Consider the following 22435-nt stretch of genomic DNA (forward strand, 5'->3'; position numbering starts at 1 on the left):
GAGCTGGTTTTCTTAGACCTTCTTTGGTGCCTGTAGTGGAGTCTTTAGACCAGTGGTCCTCAACCTTCCTAACGCCGTGGCCCTTTCCTAGAGTTCCTCATGTGGCGGTGACCCCCAAACATAACATTATTTTCGTTGCCACTTCATAACTGGAATGTTGCTACTGTTAGGAGTCATCATGTAAATATCTGATATGCAGGATGTGTTAGGCGACCCCTGTGAACCGGTCGTCCGACCCCCAGAGCGGTTGAGACCCACAGGTTGAGAACCGCTGCTTTAGATCATTCCAGTCTCTTTTTTGGCTCAGTGTGATCTTTTAGCTTGACCCATGATGGGGAGGAAAGACAGGGTATTCATGACGTGTTACAGAGGCTTAAGTGAAAACTGCCAGCCTTGCTGTTTCCCTCTCGATCTCTGGTTATCCTCTGATTTGGACTGACACTAGGCCGTTGATGAAAATACCACCCCACGAGTGGGTGGCAGACAAGTGAGAACGGCAGTACACAGAGACTGTTCGCCGACCAGGGGCCCTCTTCAGTAAGCATTGCGCGGCTAGTCGCAAGGTTGGAGGTTCAAACCCCCCAGTTGCCCTGTATGAGGAAAAGAAGTTGTCTGCTTCCCCCAAAAGACAGGCAGGCTCAAAAACGCTCCCCGGGGTCGCTATGAGTCAGAATTGGCTCTATGACAGTGGGGGTGTTCTTGGATTTGGGGAGCAAGGTGTCCTGCTGATTCTGTTTGCGGGCTGTAGCTCATTCACAGAGACCACCTAGGACAGGATAGACCTGCCCCTGTGGGTTTCCCAGGCTGTAAGTCTGTACAAGAGTCGAAAGCCTCCTCTTTCTCCCACGGAGCAGCTGGTGATTGCAAACTGCTCACCTGTGCTTACCAGCCCGATATGTGACCCACTGCACCACCAGGGCTCCTCGCCTCTAGGTCCAAACTCCAGCGAGGCAGCCAGAGGCAGACCGAAGAGGATCTTGAAGGGCTCCCTGTTCACATGCATGATTCTCCCCTGCACGTCTCCTGTCCCCTGGCCCTGGGAGCATAACGGGGAGCCATGTGCTTGCTCGCAGGTCTGAGAACCCTCTGTGTTGCTTACACTGACCTCACGGAGCAGGACTACAAGAAGTGGCTGCAGGAGTACCAGAAAGCGAGCACCCTTGCCCACGGGAGAAGTCAGAGGATTGAAGCATGTTACGACACCATTGAGAAGGTGACATGCCCGTGTGTGGGGGCCAGAGGGTCTGCCTGGGTCCCAGGGTCCCCGAGTCCCCTTCCTGAGGTGCCCTTTCACACGGGGATAGGGCCCTGATGGCGTAGCCGTTAAATCCTCAAGGTCAGCAGTTTGAAACCACTAGCTGCTCCAGAGGGAGAAAGAGGGCTTTGTGCTCCTGTAAAGAGTGGCCGTCACGGAAACCGCAGGGGCAGTGCTACCCTGTCCTACACAGTCACTGCGAGTCAGTGGGGTCATTACATCATCTGCTGTCAACTTGAAACTATTAAGAATAAGGGGTGGAGTTTGGCCTGTCAATCAGGTCACAGCTTGATGACCGCATTTGGAGGCGGTAAGGAGATAAATAGCTCGCTGGGACACACACTCACTCCCTGTGAGACATTCCTGTTGACAAGCCACATGGCAGCCAGAGCCCTGGAGCTGGAGGAGCCATGTGGAGACCCACGCCAGCGCTGAGATGCTTCCACCACCACCGGATCCACAAGACTTTCCACCCACTGGCCTGTGATCTTCTTGCATTCGGCGTCATTGTATGTGCTGCATGAGTCTGAAGAGGAATTTATAGACTGGTACTAGACATGTGGGCTGATATCGGACTTATGGACTTGATCTGGACTGGAATGTTTTCTTTTTTTAAAAAATCATTTTATTTATTTATTTTTTCTTTTTTAAAAAAATGATTTTATTTATTTATTTTTATTTTTTTTTAATAATTTTATTAGGGGCTCATACAACTCTTATCACAATCCATACACACATCAATTGTGTAAAGCGCATTTGTACATTCATTGCCCCCATCATTCTCAAAACATTTCTTCTCCACTTAAACCCCCGACATTAGGTTCTCATTTTTCCCCTCCCTCCCCGCTCCCCACTCCCTCATGAGCCCTTGATAATTTATTAATTGTTATTTTGTCATATCTTTCCCTGTCCGACGTCTCCCTTCACCCACTTTTCTGTTGTCCGTCCCCCAGGGAGGAGGTCACATACAGTTCCATGTAATCGGTTCCCTCTTTCCTACCCACTCTCCCTCTACCCTCCCTGTATCGCCACTCACACCACTGGTCCTGTAGGGCTCATCCGCCCTGGATTCCTTGTATTTCCAGTTCCTATCTGTATCAGGGTACATACTGGGATGTTTTCATAATGGGCAATTACTCTTTATATAAAGCTCTTTCCTATACACAGAGGAGTGTCCATGAATTTGTTTCTCTGGTTTACCCAGACTAGCACAGTCAGCATTGACTCGCTGGCAGCAAGTGAGATCACACAGGAAATTCATGAACTAAGTCCTTATAGAGCCCCCAATAAAATGATCTTAAAAAAAAGAGTGGGGGTGGGGAGGAGCTGATACCAAGGGCTCAAATAGAAAGTAAATGTTTAGAAAATAATGATGGTGACATATGTACAAATATGCTTGATACAATGGATGTATGGGTAGTTATAAGAGCTGTAAGAGCCCCCAATAAAATTATCTTTCAATTAAAGAAAAATATGTCCTTACAGAATATCCCCAAGTATGTATTCCTCTTCTGGGCCTTACCCACTCACTTCACTCTGGATTCCCTTTTTGGAACCACTTTCCCCACATCAGAAGAAGAGCATGTTCCTTATAAAAAAAGCTAAGCAGTAATAATAAACAATGATCATTTTTAGGGTGTTGCTAATGACCAGTTAAGTTCTGGTGTACAACCATCTGGACTCTTTCTTTGTGTGCGCGTGTTGTGTGTGCACGTCACGGGCCAGCAGAAAAGAGGAAGACCCCTGATGAGACGGGTGGGCCCATGGTGGACCCAGTGGCTGCTACCGTGGGCTTGAGTGTTTGGGCAGTGCGGGGCCCGGCAGGTTCCCTTCTGTCATATGTGGGCTCCCGGTGGTTGGAACCGACTGGACGCAGCATCTCAACCAACAGCAGCATTTCGCTGTACGGAGACTCCACAGTCTGGAAGAACCTCCGCTCTCAGCCCCAGTCGGGTACTCCTCGTGATAGGGTGAGACAGGGAGAGATGGTGCACACCATGGAAAAGAACAGAGAATACAGCGTGTGTGAATGTGTGTGTGTGTGTGCACGCGGTGCACATATGGGACTCTTGCAGAATCCATTAGGAGACTACCTGCCTTTTGTCAGAATTTCCTCTTTTTATTCAGCTTGAGCAATAAATAGTCTCTAGCTTAAGTTGGTCATAAAACCGTGTCTCCTTCACCCCCATCTAGGGGTTCTTGCTGCTGGGCGCCACTGCTATCGAGGACCGCCTCCAGGCGGGAGTCCCAGAGACCATCGAGACTCTCCTGAAAGCAAACATCCGAATCTGGGTCCTGACAGGAGATAAACAAGAAACAGCAATCAACATAGGTAATAGACACAAGGCATGTTTACAACTCTGGCTCACCGCAGACACTAAATCTAGCCTAGTCTCAAGAATAGATGGCCGATGTTCCTGGAAGTAAGTGTTTTATGTATCTTCCGTTAAAACCAGGGAAAAGGAAACTCCCCACTCAAAGGCAACACCGATGGAGACGAGAAGTAGAATAAGGGTGCCTGGGGGGGAGGGGTGTTGTTACGGTGAGGGAGGTGGGGTCAAGGGGAGCTGACGTCTAGGGGTTCAAGAAAGACGAGAATGTAGCAATTGCACAAGACGGCCGATGCGCTTGAACTAGGGAATGGTATGATGTCTGAATGAGCTCCCAATAAAATGGGTTTTTTTTGGGGGTGGGGGGAGAAGCAGCAAACCAAAACTAAAACAAATAAACAACAAAAAAACACCCCAACAAGATGAAGACTTTCATACTGAAGGGAACCGACTTCGGAGTTTTGCGAAGGGAGGAGGGCAGGGAGGGGGTAGGAAGCAATGGCCAAGACATCTTGGTTGATGGACGCTGACGTGGGCACAGCTGAGGATGGAGGTGTCCACCGCAGGAGGCAGAGGGGAAAGCGAGGAGCAGGGGAGGGGCAGGCGGATGGAGGGGTCTGATGGGTAGCTTAGACTGTGGCATACAAAGGGAATGATCTGTAATCTAAACCCCCTCCTAAGGGAACCCCCACCCCCCGACCCCACCCCCTCACCCCCAAAGGTAACAAATCTGAACAGATTAGACACAGCCAACTGTTGGGTCTCCTCTACGCCTGGAAGCACCGGGAGCAGGTTCACGGGAGGGATGTGTAGTTTCTTGTTGCCTCTTTTAAAACGACACGGTGGTGTTTGGCCTTAACTGTGCATCTCTGTACCCGTCTTCCTCTCCATCACCACGGGGATGCCCACAGGGGGTGTGGGGTGTGGGGGGGCTTCCCCCAGCCTCTGATACTCTGCCTCCAGAGTTCGTATTTTAAATCCGCGTCACCATCGCGACGGGTTTTGTGTTGAAAGGAGCCAGAGAACGAATCGGAAAGCAAACACGCCCAGGGTAGCGCCCCTTTTAATGGCGAGGAGAGGAAGCTACTGTTCTCTCTCTGAGTCTGCGAGAGAGACCAGTCTTGCCGCTCCCAGAGAATCGTCATCGCCAAGCAGTTCTACTCTGCCCTCAGGGTCGCTACGAGCCGTGAGAGACTTTCCCATGACTGTCACCGTCCATCTAACCCGCTCCGGTGAGATGAGCACATCTGATAACGGCACTCGGCACATCCCAGCTCCTCCTTGACTTTCATTTTCATGCATTTGTCTTACATGGTGTTCATCAGGGGACCCTGAGCCTGCGTTCCGTGACAGGAAGTTTGAGGAGCGGGGAGCGAGTATTTGGGGAAGAAAGTGGGTCTCACTTCTCACGGCGCTGGATGCTTTTTCCCTGGAGTGTAGTTGTGTTCTTGTGGTTAATGATGCGATTTTGCCTGGCGCCCCCTGGAGGGACTTCTGCCCTTTGGCCCCACCTTCTCTCTGATTTCCCAGTTCACATTTTAAAATGGGGCTGACTTGCAATTTTTACAATAAAAACCATTCCTCCGTCATTCAAATCCATTTTCATATTGGCTATCGTTATGAGAATCACATGAGTTTGTTTCTTTTAATAATACCTGGGTTTTTTTAAGTATGCTAGATGTACCAAAAACCGACTGCTCTCCATTCGATTCTGACACATAGGAGTCCTATATAGGGTTTTCAAGACAGGAACATATAGCCTCAGCAGGTAGCTGGTGTGTTTGAACCACCCACTTTGCCATTAGCAGTCCAGCTTTACCCAGCAGGAGTACTGTTTAGATAGCCGTTTGATGCACATCATTTGGTCCTCAGAGACTTGGTAGTGTTGCAAAGCACGGATCTGAGTTCATGCCAGAGAGAGAACTAGTAAACATGGAAACCCACAGATATTTAAGAGTATGGATTTAACCTCTAATGACATACACCCTCTCAATGATTTCTATTCATGTTGTTTTGAAACAGGAGACAGGGTGTGGTGAAAGAAATTGCTCTATTCAAAAATAATAACCTGTGGGAGACGTTGAGTCTTCAAATATGACACAGTGCTCTCTCTCTCTCTCTCTCTCTCTCTCTCTCTCTCTCGCTCTCTCTCTAGCGTATTCCTGCAAACTGATATCAACTCACATGCCTCTCATTCAACTGAATGCACACTCATTTGAAGTAAGTATTCCCTCCCCCTGCCCATACACACAAACATACACAAATGATTTTTAACATGAATGTAACCCACTTGTCGCAAGTGACTGCCTTCTTCCTTATCATCTACACGAGGTTGCCTTGACCACCTACTCTGTAATCACCTGCAAGCCCAGGCACTTCCCCCTGGCTCCTCCCCAAGAACCTGCACATTCTACTGGTGTGCCATTCGGCACCGGCTCTGCACCCTCCTTCCGCCTGCCTCTGTCCGGTTACTGAGCTCCATTTGGTCCTGGGGCTGGCTCCTTACCTCATCCTGGAATCACTCCCAAACCACGATCTCAATCTCATGCTTCAATTTTCAAAGGAAACAAGGGGTGGTGGGGAGGGGGACCCACGAACACAAGTTATTTGTGCACCTGGCTTAGGGAAGCTGGAGCAGACAGGTGGTGTTGACATTGCAATCGTGAGAGAAATACGAGGTGACAGATGGAACACGGTTGCCCTTACCAGTGAAGTGGCAACATCTGGGGAGCTAGCACCGTGATCGGGTCTAAGATCTCGCCCCTTCCCGTACGTCCACCGAGACAAGCAACTGGAAATGTACCCTCGGCCCGGTGAGGATGGTGAAAGAGCAGACTACGGATGGTAGCAAGGAGAAACCGTTTAAAACGACACAGGACACATTTTTATTATTAACTCTGTTTCTCCACTGTCGCCGTCCCTCCACCCTCCACTGCGTCTTTCAGAAGGTGGAAGAGGCCCCCCAATCGCAGCCCCAGTCAACCCATGGCCCCCTGAGCACCGAGAAGGGATGTGAAGTCTGGCTGTGACGTGACTGGGACGGATCCACGGGCAGACTGTTCAGGCTGTGTAATTAGATGCGTCTCAGAGCCGCGGACGGACAGACTGAAACCTTAAGACTGCAGGAAGTATGCATTTTCCATGGATCTACCAGCTGGCTAAGGACTAACGCCCTGGTCTGGCCCGAGTCAGGGCTTTCCTAAGGTGAAAGATGGAATGGTGAACAAAGACCGAAATCTGGGATCTTCTAAGAGTCTTTTTGGAGAAATGAGTGCTTTCTTTCTTAAACATTGTGCACATGGGGGGATTGAGAAAACCAACGTACTGTAACGTCGAAATGTCCCGGTTTCAACAAAAAATAGCAAGACACATGCGTAGACAGTAAAATATTACCGAAGGTGACCAACACCCAGATTTTAGTGTATTCAGGGTTGAGAAACCACCATCATAATCTAATTTCAGAACACTCTCATCATCTCTAAAAGAAACAACGGATCCTTTAGCCAGCACCTAAGCAACTGCTAATGTACTTTCTGTTTCCATAAACAATTTTTTTTAATTGCAAAATAAAACAAGTCAATACCAACTCATGGTGACCCTACAGGTCAGAGTAGAACTACTGCCTAGGGTTTCTGAGACGGTAACGCTTCATGGGAGTAGACAGCTTCATCTTTCTTCCATGTAGCAGCTCTGGGCTCGAACCAGTGACTACATGGTTAGCAGCCAATGCCTAACTCACTGCGCCACCAGGGCTCCTAGAGATTTGCCTGAGCTGAACACCTCATATCCATTGGATCTGATTGGATAGGGACACGTGGCTTTTCCACTCCGTGTGTCGTCTTCCAGCTCGGTCCATACAGTGCAGCACTTTGTTCCTTTCTGCACGGAATAAGGTCACATTGCATGGAAACACCTCTCACTGCCATCGAGTTCATGCTGACTCACATGACCCTGTCGGACAGGGTGGAACTGCCCCCATGGGCTTCCACATCTGCCTTCTTCACCTGTCAGTTGACAACCATTTGGATGCTTCACCCTGTTAGGAAATTATCGATAATGTAGCCCCACCCCAAGACCTGTACATGACCATTTCTCTCGGGCTCTCCATCTAGGGTTGGCATTGTTGGGTCATCTGGGAAGCTGACGTCCAGTCATTTTAGGACCAGCCTGACCATTTCCCAGTGTAGACATGCCCAACAACAGTGCAGGAGGGTGCAGAGTTCTACACACACACACACACACACACACACACACACACACACCCGTCAACCCTTGTTTCTTGCAGCCCTCATTCTGGTGTTGGTTTGCATCCCCCCACACATCACTGCACGTGGCTGATAGGCGTTTGTAATCCTGGTCCAGGGTGGTTTCCAACATGGCCTCAGCTCACCGTCTTGATTCTGAAGTGTTCTGACTGCTATTCAAAATGAGAAAGATGCAGAGCCTCCCCGCCCCCCACCCGCTTCTCTCTTTCAGGCAGCACAAGAAGCCATTGGCCAGAATTGTAACGATCTTGGACCCTTGTTATATCAAGAAAATGACCTGGCCCTAATCGTTGATGGTGAAACCTTGAAGTATGTTCTCCATTTTGAAATTAAGAAGAACTTCCTAACCTTAGCCCTCTCGTGTAAAACAGTACTATGTTGTAGGTAAGAGCATACTGATTCTTTTGTCTCCCACCCCCACCACTATCTTTAGTCCTGTTTAAACCCAAAAGGAAGCGTATTGCCACTGCGTTGAACAGCAGCAACCCTCACAGCGAGCCTCTGTGTTGAGCTTTCTGCGGCTGTACATCTCCACATGAGCAGACAACCTCATCTTTCTGCAGAGGATCCATCGGTCAACCCGAACTGTCGGCCTGGTGGTTAGCGGTCCAACACTTACCCTCCGGTAAAGAAAACGCAGGCATGGAAACAAAACCTACCTTGTAGTGACAGCCCGCGTTCCTTGCCGAGAACATAGGCACTCGAGAAGAAGTGAAAAGAGCTTGGATGTCATTGTTAGGATTTACTAGCAAGCCGTGTAAAATTTTTGATGGTAAGTTATTTACTGAGCTATGACAGGACAAGAGACGCCTTCAATGGGGGGCGTGGGCGTGGGCGGGGCTTGGTTTATAATCAGTGGCAAATCTACAACAAAAACAAAAGCTCCATCGACACCTAAGGAAGAATGAAATTGGGAGTATCCGTGCACGTCCAAAAAATTATATTGATAAAGAGCAGAAAATGTACCCCTAAAGATGGCTGGCATTGAGGAAGCAATTAAAAAACTCAGTATACAGGAGTGCCCTGCTATTTAAAAGGTTAAAATGGATGGACTATGAGCACATCATGCCTCTGACTTCCAGACATCCTTAGGAACGTGCTCCTCAACACGCGAGGCGTCCGAGGCCCTTCCCTGCTCTTCCTCCGTTGGGTGGTCCGTTCACTGTCGTCCACAAAAGCACGGCGACCTCGGTCCTTCCCTGGGCCTGACCGTTCATGCTCTCAATAGAGCCTTCCACCAGAACGCTGAGTTGTGAGCGTGAAAATCGTGAATTCATACCCAGGTCAGCCCCAGCAATGCCACCACTGGGAGCAGACTCGAGAACCCAACGCAGGGCCTGGCATCCGTGTGCCCCAAGGCTCTCTGCAGGCTTATGCGGAACAGCCAAAAGGAAGGAGCGATCCACGGCCCGTTAATAAAAACTAAGGGCTAAGGGGGAATGAACTGTCATTGGAAACCCGAAGTCGCGCTGCCTCCAGGCGGCTGCAGGTGGAGAAGACATGACCGGGAGAACTACTCCTGGGACCCCACACTCTCCCACCCGCCCCCAGTGTCGGCTAGAGCTCCTGCTGGCCCGGCACAGCCATGCTGCCGCTGCTGTTGTTGACAAGGGCTGTCAGGGCCATTTTCACTGGTCGCCAACCTCTGCACAACAGAACAGATCACCGCGCCGCCCCGCCCATTCTCAGAGTCATTGCTGTGTCTGAGCCCCTTGTTACAGCCACTGTGCTAAGGCCATCGTGTTGGGGATCTTCTTCTTGTTCGCTGTTCCTCCACTTGGCCAAGCGTTGTGCCCTTTTCCAGGGACGGGTCTCTCCTGGTCACGTGCAGTGCCCCCCTCTCCCCCCGTCCTGTCTTCTGAGGAAGACTCCGGCTCCATGGCAGGTTTGCTTGTCCTTCTGGTGGTCCACGGTCCGCTCCGCACTCTGCCCCAGCACCGTCGTTCACGCCCACCCATTCTTCGCCAGTCTTCCTGATTCATCGTCCCACGTTCACGTGCCCGTGGGGCGATGGGGAAGGTGGTGGCTTGAGCCGGGGTCCCCCAGTCCTCAACGTGACCTCATTGCTCCCGAACATTTTAAAGGAGATCTTGAGTCGCACATTTGTCCAGTGCGATACATCCTCCAGGGCCTTGACGGCTGCTGCCATGAGCCTGGATGGTGAGTCCCGTGGACATGACAGCCTTGGCCACGTCGCGCTGTCCGCTCCTGAGCAGGAGGCGGTCCCTGCCCCGCCTCTGAGGAGCCTACTTTTCTTGGCGTTGAGTTGCAGTGAATGCCACCTCGAGATGGTTTCGGGTTGCTGGATGGTGTTGGGTCCTTTCCACAGCAGCCGAGTAGAACAACCCCATCGTGTTCCCGATCGTCCCGCAGGAAACGGGTCACCAGCTCTTTCTCCAGGAGGCCCCTGGGTGGAGTTGAATCCCCAGTCTCCCGTTTACCCACGAAACACCTAAGCATACACATTTACAGGTTTTGGTCATTGATGTACTGTGTAAGTTTAGATGGCCCCATGAAGTGGACAGTAAGAACAAGTGAATCCAAACGTGAAGTCCATCCCTGGGCTGCGTTCTCCCACGAGGGAAGCTGTTTGGTGCACAATCGACTAAGGTGTTCAATTTAACAGTGGCCACGGCAGCCAGGGCAGGACAGCCTACCTCTCTAAGTTTCTTTACGGCTCTAAAATGTTGTCTTTAATTTATGTTTCTATCTACCCTACTAACATTCTACTCAAGGTATCCTCCCGGTATTATTTCTTTCATTGTACTGTACAGGCTTCGGTGTTTATAGAATTCTGGCCTTATGGCATAAATAGAGAAATATTTTATTTTTTTAAACCAGTTTCTGTGGTATTGGTATTATTGCTTTCTAAAATGCTCAACAGGAGAAAGACTGAGCTGTCTACTCCCCCAAGCAGTCAGAAGCTCAGAAACCCACAGGGGTCGCTAGGAGTCAACATCGACTCCATGCAGTGAGCTGGGTGTTTAGGGAAATGTTTGACCAATCGCATCGTGGAAGCCGACCAGGACGTGTGTTCTCTTTGTAAGACCGCCTTTTGATCGATAATTCAATTTCGTTAGCAGACACGTTCTACTTCTTGAGTCGGCTCCGGTCACGTGTGACTTTCAAGCAACATGTCCGCTGAATCTCGTTCTCCGACCTGTTGGCATCAAGTTCCCCCACCACACTCCTTCCTTAGTCTCTCGGTTCTGCTGACTGCTGCCATCATGGTCCTCCTCTCCTGCCGCAGGGGGGTGGTTTGTAGTCTTTGTCTGCCATTTCTCACCTCTATAGACCTCCTTCTTTTCTTGATCAACCTAGCTAAATTTGGCCAGTGTAGCGAGTCCTCCACCCTGCCAGCGTATCGAAGACCCGCTATTTAAATGTGGCTCCATGTCAAGCCCACTGGATGCCACGTACGGCGGACAAGGGTCAGCGGCACCTCCAGTCTAAGAAGAAAGACACCCCGAGCTGCGTTCAGAACTCCGCCAGAGAAAACCGGGGACCCCCGAACAGATATCACCTGACAGAGTGCTGGACGAGGAGCCCAAGACTGGATGCGGCTCAGGGGCCAGAACCACGGCCTTGAGCACGCCGGCCATCATAAAGATGGTGCCATGGTGGGCGGCATCTGATTCTCTTCTCCGTGGTGCCAGCAAAGGGTCGGAGCTCACCCCCCAGGGGCAGTTAGGAGCCACGGTGGCAGCAGGGCGTCGGTGACCGTTGACTCCTCCGTAAAGATGGTCGAACCACGGGAGGTATGACGCACCAACACCGTCCACAAGGGCTTGTTTCTGTGTCCTCTCGTAGGCTGTCCCCCCTGCAGAAGGCTGAGATTGTCAACATGGTCAAGCATCACGTAAAGGCGATTACTCTCGCGGTGGGCGACGGGGCCAACGACGTGGGCATGATCCAGACTGCCCACGTGGGCGTGGGCATCAGCGGGAACGAGGGCATGCAGGCTACCAACAACTCCGACTACGCCATCGCCCAGGTGAGGACGGGGCAGGCCGGCCTTGCCGGGCCCTCCAGTCTAACTGGGCTCCTGCGTGAGCCTGTCCACGCACTGGACTCAAGTTCTCTCTCCCACACCGAGGAGAGAGAACCATTTCTCTGACCCGGCCATCGCCCTGCTAGCTCTCCCTGCCACACGGTGGATTCTGACCCAGAGGGCCTGTGGAGGACAGGGCAGCACAGAACTGCCCGTAGGGTTTCCCCCGACTATTACTTTTTTTCTCCTTCTTTTTAGCAGTTTCGTTGGCTAATAATTCACATATCATACAATTCATTGATTCAATCAGATGAAGAAGAGTTGCACAATCATCACCACAGTCAATTTTAGGACATTTTCGACTTTCTCCTACTCATTGTGAAGAGTTCTCCACGTGCCACAACCTCCCCTGCCACGCTCCCACGAAACCATTCACCCAGTTACTGTCTCCTTAGAATCACCTACCTGGATTTCATCTACCAAAAAACACACACCCCCAAACCCCCAAAAACCAGCTAACCACAATAACAAAGTAAACCAGAGGGAAACCCTAACGGAAAGAAAGCAGAAAATGTTAGAACAAAACAAATTAAAAATGGGTCAAAAGGGAGATGAATGATCAGGTGTTAAATTTAAGGCCGGCGCATCTACAGGAGTCCACTTTCCAACGCGCACTGCCAGATGGCACAGCTGTTCCCATCCCTGGTCGGTGGCCGGAGGGGGTTCACTGGAGCCTTGGTCCTCATGTCTTTCCCCTGCCTTGTTTTTAGTTTTGAAATGGAAATAACTTTAAAATGGGTCAAAAGGGAAATGAAGTGATAAAATGCTACATTTTAACCGGCCTACAACTGCCACCGTCGAGTTGACGATGACGGTGACTCTACGGGAGCGGACTGCCTCTTCACTCTCCCCCTCCCCCCGGCCCCCCCAATGACAGGTGGGGTCCATCGACGCGTAACCCACCGCGACAAATCTCCAAGTCCCCAGTCTCTTCAAATCTGCACCATGTGTGTGGCTCTCGGTCGTCTGCGATCCTTCAAGACAGTGTGGCCTCAAAGGAGCACTGGGGTGCTAAGAATGGCGGTTCAAACCCACCCTCCGTGGGAAAGAGGAACCGCCTGCTCGCGTCAAGAGCTGCAGTCTCAGCGAGTCGACGGGTCAGCGCCACTCTGTCCTGGAGGGTTGCTCCGGATCAGAGTGCCCTCCCTGGCGGGCACTGAGGGCCTCCTGCCAACAGGTGGCAGCTTGCTTCATGGTTTACAGTCCTGCATTCGCGTAGGTGCCCATGCATGAATTACAGCCCTGTGTGTTCACAGGCGAGGAGCCATAGGTCAATTGTCGGTCTACTAAATGCAAGGTCAGTGGTTCAAACTCACCAGCTGCTCCCTGGCGGAAAGATGAGGCTCCACACTTCTAGACAGACTTACAGTCTTGGAAAGCCTAGGGAGCCCTGTCCCGTAGTTTCTCCCTGAGTTGGCATCACCTCGGTAGCTGTGGGTTTATGTTTGTCTAGGTGACAACTGCCACCTCTGCTGCCACCTCTGACCCAGCAGCCACGAGCCATGCGAGGTGCCCGCCAGAATGGCACCGATGTTTCTTCATTTAAAGAGGGATGCATCTTGAACACAAGAACAGCCCCTCACCATCCCTCACTTTCCATCTTCCCCGGGCAAAGCTGCCACGATCTTGTTAAAGAAAATCCCCATTCTTAGGGCTGGGCATTTCTTACAGAACTGCTGGGGAATGAACACAAAGGAGCTCATGACTAGGGGCCGCAGGGGCCGCTCAGATTTGCCGTCCCGATCATGACTGGGAGAAAGCCCAGTGGCATCGAGCTGACCCTGACTCGGGGTGACTTCCTGCGTGCTAGAGTAGAAGGGCACTCGGTAGGGCTTCCAGAACTTTCTTCTGATGGGAGTCAGACTGCCACCACCGCGTGGCAGCTAAGTCCTGACCTTCTGTCTTCAGGGAAGGAAGGCAAAACAAAGACCAATCACCATAACAAATCACAAAGTGCACCTGATGCTAGGAGGTCGGAAGTGTGATGGGAGATTAAAATTTGAGTATTAAATACATACACACATAGACGCAGACATAAAATGTCAGGGAAAGAACGGATTCCTTTAAGAAGTAGTTCCTTCTGACTCAGGGGAGAGGCCTTGGCACCTCATCAGACCCAATTGGAAAGCATTCCTAAGGGGCAGCAGACAGACCTCAATTATCTATATATTTTTTCTTTCTCTTGTTCTATGTCTATCCACATAAGATCGGCAGGACAAACAATCCCAAGAAGACGATGGGACCAGCCGTCCGGTGGGTGGGGGGACATTGGGGAGAAGGAGGCGGGGAAGGGGAATGCGGGCCCAACAAACTCAGGTATAAGGGAACAACAAGATATCTAAAATTGATGGTAAGGGGGATGTATGATGCCTGGTGGGGTTTGATCAAGTGCAATATAGCCGAAAGGAATTACTGAGAGCCGAATGGAGGGTGAGCATGATAGTGGGACAAGAGGAAGGTGAAAGGAAATAGAGGAAAGAAGTAGGAGGCAAAAGCTATTTATAAAGGTATAGCGAAGTCATGTATATATGTAAATATCTTAATTTATAATGAATGAGATAGAGGCCAATGTACATATGTTTATATGTTAAGTATTAAGATAGCAGATGGAATCTTAATGGTGGGGGAGAAAGGGTGAACCTATCACAAGGTTGGATATAAAACACACACACACACACACACACACACACCCTGAGGGAGATGAATAACAGAAAGGTGGATGAAGGGAGACAATGGACAGTGTAAGACATGGAATAGCAGCAATAATATATAATTGATCAATGGTTCATGAGGATGGGAAGGTGGGGGAGGGTGGGGGAAGAGGAGCTGATACCAAGGGCTCAAGTAGAAAGAAAATGTTTTGGGAAATGTTGATGGCAACTTATATACAAGGGTGCTTAAAACAACTGAATGATGGATTGTGATAAGGTTTGTAAGAGTCCCCTCAGTAAAACGATGAATTTTAAAAATGATGTATGGAATGTTATAAGAGCTGTAAGAGCCCCCAATAAAATGATTTAAAAAAAAAGATTTAGTAACTTCATCTGAGCCTTTAGGATGATTACTGAGCAAGCCTGAATTTCCTGCTTTTGTTAGGATTTCCTGTTCATATACAACCTGATCTTCTTGTAAGTCACCTTGACCCTTTCTGGAGACTGAGGACCTAAGTGTGTATCAGAATAAAGCAAAAGCCTTGCACACGATGGCTTGGAAAAACACAGAAACCATCGAGTACCATTCAGTGACTGGAAGCTGTATTAGGCGAGGGTGTCTCTTTGTCTCTCTGTTTCTCACGTCAGTTGTCGGTGGAGCTGGTTTCACTGACTTGCCTTCTCCGTTGCATTTGATGCTCGGGCATGGCCAGACTCGGGACATGGGGAAAATCCCCATGCTGGGTCTGCTTGTGCCCTTCAAGGGCAGCTAGTTTGAACTTGGAATAACTGTTGTTCTGCCTTTCAGTTTAGCTACTTACAGAAGCTTCTGTTGGTTCACGGGTCTTGGAATTACATCCGCGTGACCAAGTGCATCTTGTACTCTTTCTACAAGAACATGGTGCTGTACGTTATTGAGGTAAGCCCGGAGCTAAACGCTGCATCATTGAGAAGCTAGGTCTTCTCTCGGATATCAGACCCTGTAGTTAAAAAAAAAATTTTCCCCTCATATATCTCTTACCTATTCCCGCTCTAAGTGTTTGCTCGCCTATCAGTGGGCAAGTAGAAGGTTAGGACATCATGGGGACAGGTTGATACACTCTGTGGCAAAAGCAGATCATTTGCAATTGGAGTTCATCTCTGCCTTCCCATGATCCTCCTGCGATTGAACACCCCCGGTATCGGGACCCTTCTATTTCTTGTCCATGGTGGGCATGGCACTCCACGTACAAGCAGCACACAGGTGGCCTGGTCTGTGCTCTATCTCCATGACCATCGGTTGGCTTGTGTCCACTCTAGCCATGGCCACCCTGTCGACAGTCAGTCCTCCCCTTTGTGTGTCTTCCCCATTTTCCCTGGTGTTGTATGCCACCAAACATGACGTCATTTTCTAGACGATGCTGTGTCCAACGTAAGCAAGACCGACGTCATGCGCCTCACCTCTAAGGAGTATTTCAGTTCCATTTCTTCCAAGACAGATCTTTGGATCACGGGGCAGTTGTACAAATCGAACAAGGAAATGCCACACGGTTTAAACATAAAGAAGGGGTATGTCAGGCTTGTGTCCTTACCCCATCCTTATTCCATCTGGAGAAGTCGGATTCTGTGAAGAACAATTCAGCCTCAGGATTGGAGGAAGGCTCATTAACAACCGACGACATGCAGGTGCCACAACCTGGCTTGCTGACAGCGAGGAGGACCGGAGGCGCTGGCCGTTGAAGATGAAGGACTGCAACCTTCCGTGTGGGTTACGCCTCTGTGGAGAAAACTCCTCACCATGGACCAGTGGGTAGCATCGTGCTAAACAGACTAGACTGAAGTGGTCAAGGGTTTCATCTTGCTTGGATCCAGCCGACGCGCATGGAAGCAGCCGCCTGGAGATCAGACGGCACGCTGGCTACACAAGACCTCATTCAAGAAGGGGAGTTTGAGGAGTAAGGTGCACCTGACGGAAGCCATGGCATTTCCAATGTCCTCCGATGCAGGTGAAGGTCGGACATGGAATCAGGAAGCCCAAAGACGAATGGGGTGCATCTGAATCACGGTGCTGGTGAAGAATGTTGAAAGGTCCAGGCACAGGCAAGAGAGCGAAAAGTAAAACTCTGTCTTTGAAGAAATGCGGCTAGAATGCTCCTGAGAAGCAAGGATGGAAAGCCTTTGTTTCACGTACTCTGATCATGTCCTCAGAAGAGTCCCCAGAAAAGGCCATCGTGCTTGGCGAAAGTAGAGAAGACCGTCAAGGAGATGGATGGACACAGGGGCCGCAGCCATGGGCTCCCACGTAGCTACGCTTGTGAGGGTGGCACAGCACCCGGCAGTGTTTCCCGCTGCTGCGTGGGCAGGTTCGCTGTGAGTCAGAACAAACCCAATGGCGCCCAACAACAAGAAGAAATACTCTAGACCAGTAGCTCTCAAGCTGCAGCCCTTTTACACAGCTCCTCATGTGGTGGTGACCCCCAACCAGAACATGATTTTTGTTGCTACTTCATCACTGTCATTTTGCTACTGTGAAGAATCGGGCGATCCCTATGAAAGGGTCCTTCGACCCCTCAAGGGGTTGTGACTCTCAGGGTGAGAAACGCTGTGCTAGACCCTTTGTCCTTCGACAGATCTCTGTGACCAGTGGGTGGTTGCAGGCAAGTTCTCTCGATAATACGTGGGTCTTAGTCTCATGAGGGTGCCTTTAAAAAAGGGGGCTTCTGTCGGGGATCGGCTGTGCCAGGTAAGTTCAAGGCTGAGAGGGTCAGCTCGGAAGACAGTGGCGACTATGGTTGGGAATTCCCAAGGGACCATCTTGGTAGATTTTCTGTAGGGCCACAGGAAGACCCCTCCCCCAGTACCAAATTATCCCCACGGCTGTAACTGTGCTGTCTTAGCAGTGAGTAGAGTGACTTCTACCATTTTACAGTTTGTTTTCAAAAACCACCTCACTCTCCTATGCCATTGGCCCTTACATGCAAATTTTAGAAAAGATCGGGAACGTGTAGCGATGGAAAGCTATCATCTGTGAAGGGACGCTTGGATGGCTCTCGGTAACTATTCTCCGGCAAAACTTTTATTCTCTAAAAGTTCAGCCTCTGTGTCTCTTCGTTTTGTCCTACGATACAAAGGATATACGTCGGTGACCACTGACAGAAAGCTGTCTCCTTTATTCCAGCTTTGGTTCGCCTTCCTCAGTGGGTTTTCCGGGCAGATTATCTTTGACCGTTGGTGCATCAGTTTGTACAACGTGGTAAGTGTCCTCCACCATTGCTTGGCAGCATAAAAGATGTCAGCGACATTCTGTGGCTGTTCATAAATCTGTCTAAGTCGAGCATCTCTAGACATGGCGCACATAGCACACGTACATTGGGGTCTTTGTTGCTGCAACAAAGAAATGCAGGAGTCAAACTCTCCACAGTGTTTTGGATCAAAGCAGATCATTCCAATGTACCTACGGGGTATTGGCAGCCTGGTTATTTTGACAAGACACCTTAAATCTCTTCACTGTATATGTATGACTTAAGCTTCTTGCTTACATCAACTAGAAATGGCAAAACTCTACCTAGAAATCACTGCATTTAACAGCTGTAATATAGTGTATCTGTTTGTGTGTGTATGTGAGCTAACAGTGTGTTTGGTGCCCTTTTAATCTTCTGCAAGGAAAATGGGTCCTTGTGGAACCATATTCCTCTAAATAGTAGCTGTACTATACAGCAAGTTTTGATCTCAAGTTCTAGAGTAAATATTATTCCCCACGGTATTGCCATTAAATATGTATGCTTATCTATGTATCTAATTAAATATACATATGTATGTGAAGTCTTGTTGTTTAAAAAAGAAATTTTTATTGTGATTTAGGTGAAAGCTCACAGAGCAAAATTGATTTTCCATTCGACAAATCACAGACATTTGTTGGGTGGCTCCGACTGCAATCCCACCATGTAACAGCAGTACTCCCATTTCTTCCCCGGGATTCTCATTCCCACCCGCCCTTCTTGCCTCACCCTTCCTGCCCTGGTAGCTTTGTTGTCGTTGTGTTGTTCGGTGCTGTCCAGTCGGCTCCGACCAGCATGACCGCATGCACGACAGACGGACGCCCTGCCCAGTCCTCCGCTGTCCTCACAGCTGTTCCTGAGCTCGTTGCTGCAGGCACCCTGTCAGGCTCTCCCAGAGGGCCCTCGTCGCCTTCACTGCCCCTCTGCCTTACCAGGTCCTTCTCCAGGGACTGCTCTCTCCTGGCAACGTGGTCCAAGGACGTGAGATCAAGTCTCACCACCCGTGCTCCTCAGGAAGCACTCCGGCTGTCCTCCTTCCAGGAGAGAGATTTGTCTGTCCTTTCTGGTACATTCAATGTTCTTTGTCGGCACACAATTCAAGCCGATCAACTCTTCTTCGAGACTCCTTATTCAGTGTCCAACTTTCCAACTTTCTTTTTTTTAATCATTTTATTGGGAGATCACACAGCTCTTATCACAATCTATCCATCCATCCACCGTGTCAAGCACATTTGTACATTTGTTGCCACCATCATTCTCAAAACAGTTTCTTTCTACTTGAGCCCTGGGTATCAACTCCTCATTTACCCTCCCTCCCTCTCAACTTTCCAACTTTCACATGCACGTGAGACAATTGAAAATACCGTATCTTGGGTCAGTCCAACCTTAGTCCTCAAAGTAACATCCTCGGTGTTCAATACTCTGAAGAGGTCTTGTGCAGCAGATTGACATAATCCATCACGGGAGCTTTATCCCTGGGCAAACGCTGCCCTTTGGGTCGCCTTTGGTCGGGTGCTCTAAGGAGTGACACCTTCCTGGTGTTATCCACCGTTCACCCAATAAGCATCGATGTGTGTTGGGAAGTCAAGTCATGGCGGTGAGTTCCACTGCACGCCTGAAGGGTTCCTAAGGACCTACCTCAGGGTGAGAGGTAGCCCTTCCAAGCACACGTCCCTTCTGTGATGTGTTATACATTCTGGTCTCGATGCCTGTGGCGATCACCTCATTTGGGAGGAAGTTCTCCTCTATGCTCCTGGACAGGATTAAGGTGGGACTAAGCCCCTACCTCAGTAGATGGTGTGAACCAAGTCCCTACCCTTTGTTTGCACGAGGACATGGTCCGCTGAAAGCCAACAGCTGCCGCATCTCCATCAAAGTCAAGTCTCTGTGTGTAGACGCCGTTGCAGATGCACGAGTGTAAATAGAAAGTCCAGGCCCCTCTGAAGAAGAGCCACCAGCGAAGCACGTTCAAGGTCCCTGCCTGACGCGGCGTGGCGGAGGCGCCAGAGGAGGTGGCACGGAGACCACGGGACAGAGTGCAGGACCCGGGCCACCATGAGCTGGAACAGAGGAGCCAATGCAGTGGGCAGGCTTCCTGGCTCACAGAGGGAGAAGCCCAGGGGGCACGTGGCTGCGAGCTGAGGACCAGCGGCAGGATCTTTACTGTTTATGACTTGTGGCCACCTGTTAACTTCTCTAATCAACACTCATGGCTGTGCGTGTGTCTGTGAGCTCCGTGTGGCCATGTCCGTGAATGGACGAGCCCAGCGTAAAATATAGGGGTGTCATCAGAGCAGCAGCTGGTGTCAGACCCCGGTAAAGAAGGGTGGAGCATGGTGGCATGTCTCAGCCCTGCCTGTGCAACAGGGCCACCAGAGGAGGTCGGCTGGGGGCCTCAGGCTGCTTTCCAATGTGAGTTCCACCAATCTCCGTCAGAGCACATGACCTCGCTTTACATTATTATTATTATTTTATTATTTTGCTCTGTTTTAGGGTACAAAAAGGACCCCAAATCTCAAGTATAGTGTGAGAAGAACATTCAGCCCGTCTGAAAAGGGAACCGAGAGGCAGAGGCCCATCCTCCGGAGGAGGGAGTCCACCGCACGGGGCTGTGCTGGCCCTGTGGCTCCTCTGTGGGACAAAGGCCGCTGTGGGCGCGTCAATCCAAGAGGAAGCACGTGGCCGCTGGGTCCAATCTGATCCACTGTACTCCTGCGGGGCAGAGGGGAACTGCACCTGTGGGTCCCAAGACTCAATCTTGGTGGGAGCAGCAAGTCTCATCTTTCTCCCCAGGAGTGACTGCTGGGGGTTTGGAGCTGCTGGTCTTAGAGGGAGCAGCCCAACAAGTAACCTGCTATGACATCAGGGCTAAAGATATTAGTCAAAAGAGTTGTTTGGTTTGTTTTTTTAAGGCACTGGCTTTTTTGCTAGCAGGATATGGGACTGCAGTGGGGAAAGTTATGGACCAAGGTTGGATAAAGTACAGAGACTTATAATAATAGGAGCCCACACAAGGCAAAGCACAACCAGAAAACACGCCCCAACCTTCACTCACCGATTACGGACACATGCAGCACTACCACCAAGTCCGGGAGAAACAGACCACCTGAGTTCACACAAAGAAACACAATGGAGCGGCTCCAGCCGAGACCAAAAGATGGAGCCAGAAGGCTCCCTGAGGAATCAATAGCGTCGGAACGGCCAGATGTGGGAATAAGAACGATGGTAGGTAGCGCTTTCAATGGCTCGAGAGAAAGGTCAGCTACAACAAAGTCAAGGAAAACACAGACAAAACTCCAGAAGGATTTAGAGAAACAATACTGGAGCAAACTGACAAAATAAATGAGAAATTAAAACCTCACAAAAATGGGGGAAAGGACTGCTTAAAAATTGTAAAGAAATTAACAAATTACAGGCTAACCTCAAAAAAGTTGAGTAACAGGACAGCACTTGGGCTACAGCTTGGGGAGAGGGGCGCATCGGATTAGAGCACACGGGAGAAACGCGAAAGGATGGAGAGGGAGGAGAGGACATCCTGGCTCACCAAGCCCCGAGGATGATGTCCTGCTCAGAGCAGACAACGCCCGGGGAGACCATAGGGCCGGCCCCACCACGGGACACAGCATCCCTCACTGAACCATGGCACTTCGGGGGACAGCACTGGAGACACAGTACGGGCATAGTGCACGATCTGGCCCCATCACGCTGGGGCGAGGCACCGAGGGCATGCAGCAGAGCAGCAGGGGGAGAAGAATGATGAACCCCCAGGAATACCAAAAATAGACTTGGGAGACAGAGTGTGGCACCCCATCAGACTCGACTGGAAAACACTCGTGAAGACCAACAAACAGACCTTGAACTATTTACAGGCGGTTCCATTTTTGTTAGTGGCTTTCTTTTTGTTGGTGTTATTTTGTTTTTGGTTTTGGTTGTTATTGTTTCGTGGGTTTTGACTTCCTTTGTTGTTTTGTTTGGCTTTGCCTAGTTTTTGCACTTATTAATGTCTCTGCATGTCTATCTAGATAAGGTAGGTGGGATAAATAATTCAGAGATGAAAAGAACATGACCAATGGTTCTGGGGGATATGGGAGAAGGGGAGGTGGGAGAAAGAAGGGGGTGCAGACCAACCCAGAGACAAGGGAACAACAAGTGAACTAAAATCAATGGAAGGAAGGCCACAGGTTGCCTAGTAGGGCTTAATCAAGGGCAATGTAGCAGCGAGGAATTACTAAACCCCAATGAAGGCCAAACATGATGGTGAGACAAGAGGAAAGTAAAAGGAAATAGGAATAACCAGGAGGCAAAGGACATTTATAGAGGCCTAAATATGCATGTACATATGTAAATATATATATATAACAAGAGGGGAATAGAACTATGTACCCATATCTATATGTGAAGAATTAAGGTAGCAGGTGGACATTGAGCAGCCACAACTCAAGTACTCCCTTAACACAAGAACACTTTGTTTTAACAATCCAGCATTCTGTGATGCTCCCCTTCCTGACATGATTGCTGAAGACAAATGGGTGTATAAGCAAATGTGAAGAAAGCTGATGGTGCCCGGCTATCAAAAGATATAGTGTCTGGGGTCTTAAAGGCTTGAAGATAAACAAGCGGCCATCT

General features: G+C 49.8%; 1 protein-coding gene across 1 annotated transcript in view; it reads left to right on the plus strand.

Annotated features, from left to right (window-relative positions):
* The window catches only part of LOC101644852 (phospholipid-transporting ATPase IB-like), a 135276-nt gene that overhangs the window by 74732 nt on the left and 38109 nt on the right, over positions 1 to 22435 (plus strand). Inside the window, 7 exon segments of the mRNA XM_045293995.1 lie at positions 1074 to 1213; positions 3449 to 3587; positions 5741 to 5809; positions 8066 to 8234; positions 11661 to 11844; positions 15361 to 15471; positions 17710 to 17784. Coding sequence (XP_045149930.1) covers positions 1074 to 1213; positions 3449 to 3587; positions 5741 to 5809; positions 8066 to 8234; positions 11661 to 11844; positions 15361 to 15471; positions 17710 to 17784 — 887 coding nt within the window.

The sequence above is a fragment of the Echinops telfairi genome, unplaced genomic scaffold, assembly GCF_000313985.2.
Source record: "Echinops telfairi isolate 266 unplaced genomic scaffold, ASM31398v2 ScPeMD7_2565;HRSCAF=3150, whole genome shotgun sequence".
Classification (NCBI taxonomy): domain Eukaryota; kingdom Metazoa; phylum Chordata; class Mammalia; order Afrosoricida; family Tenrecidae; genus Echinops; species Echinops telfairi.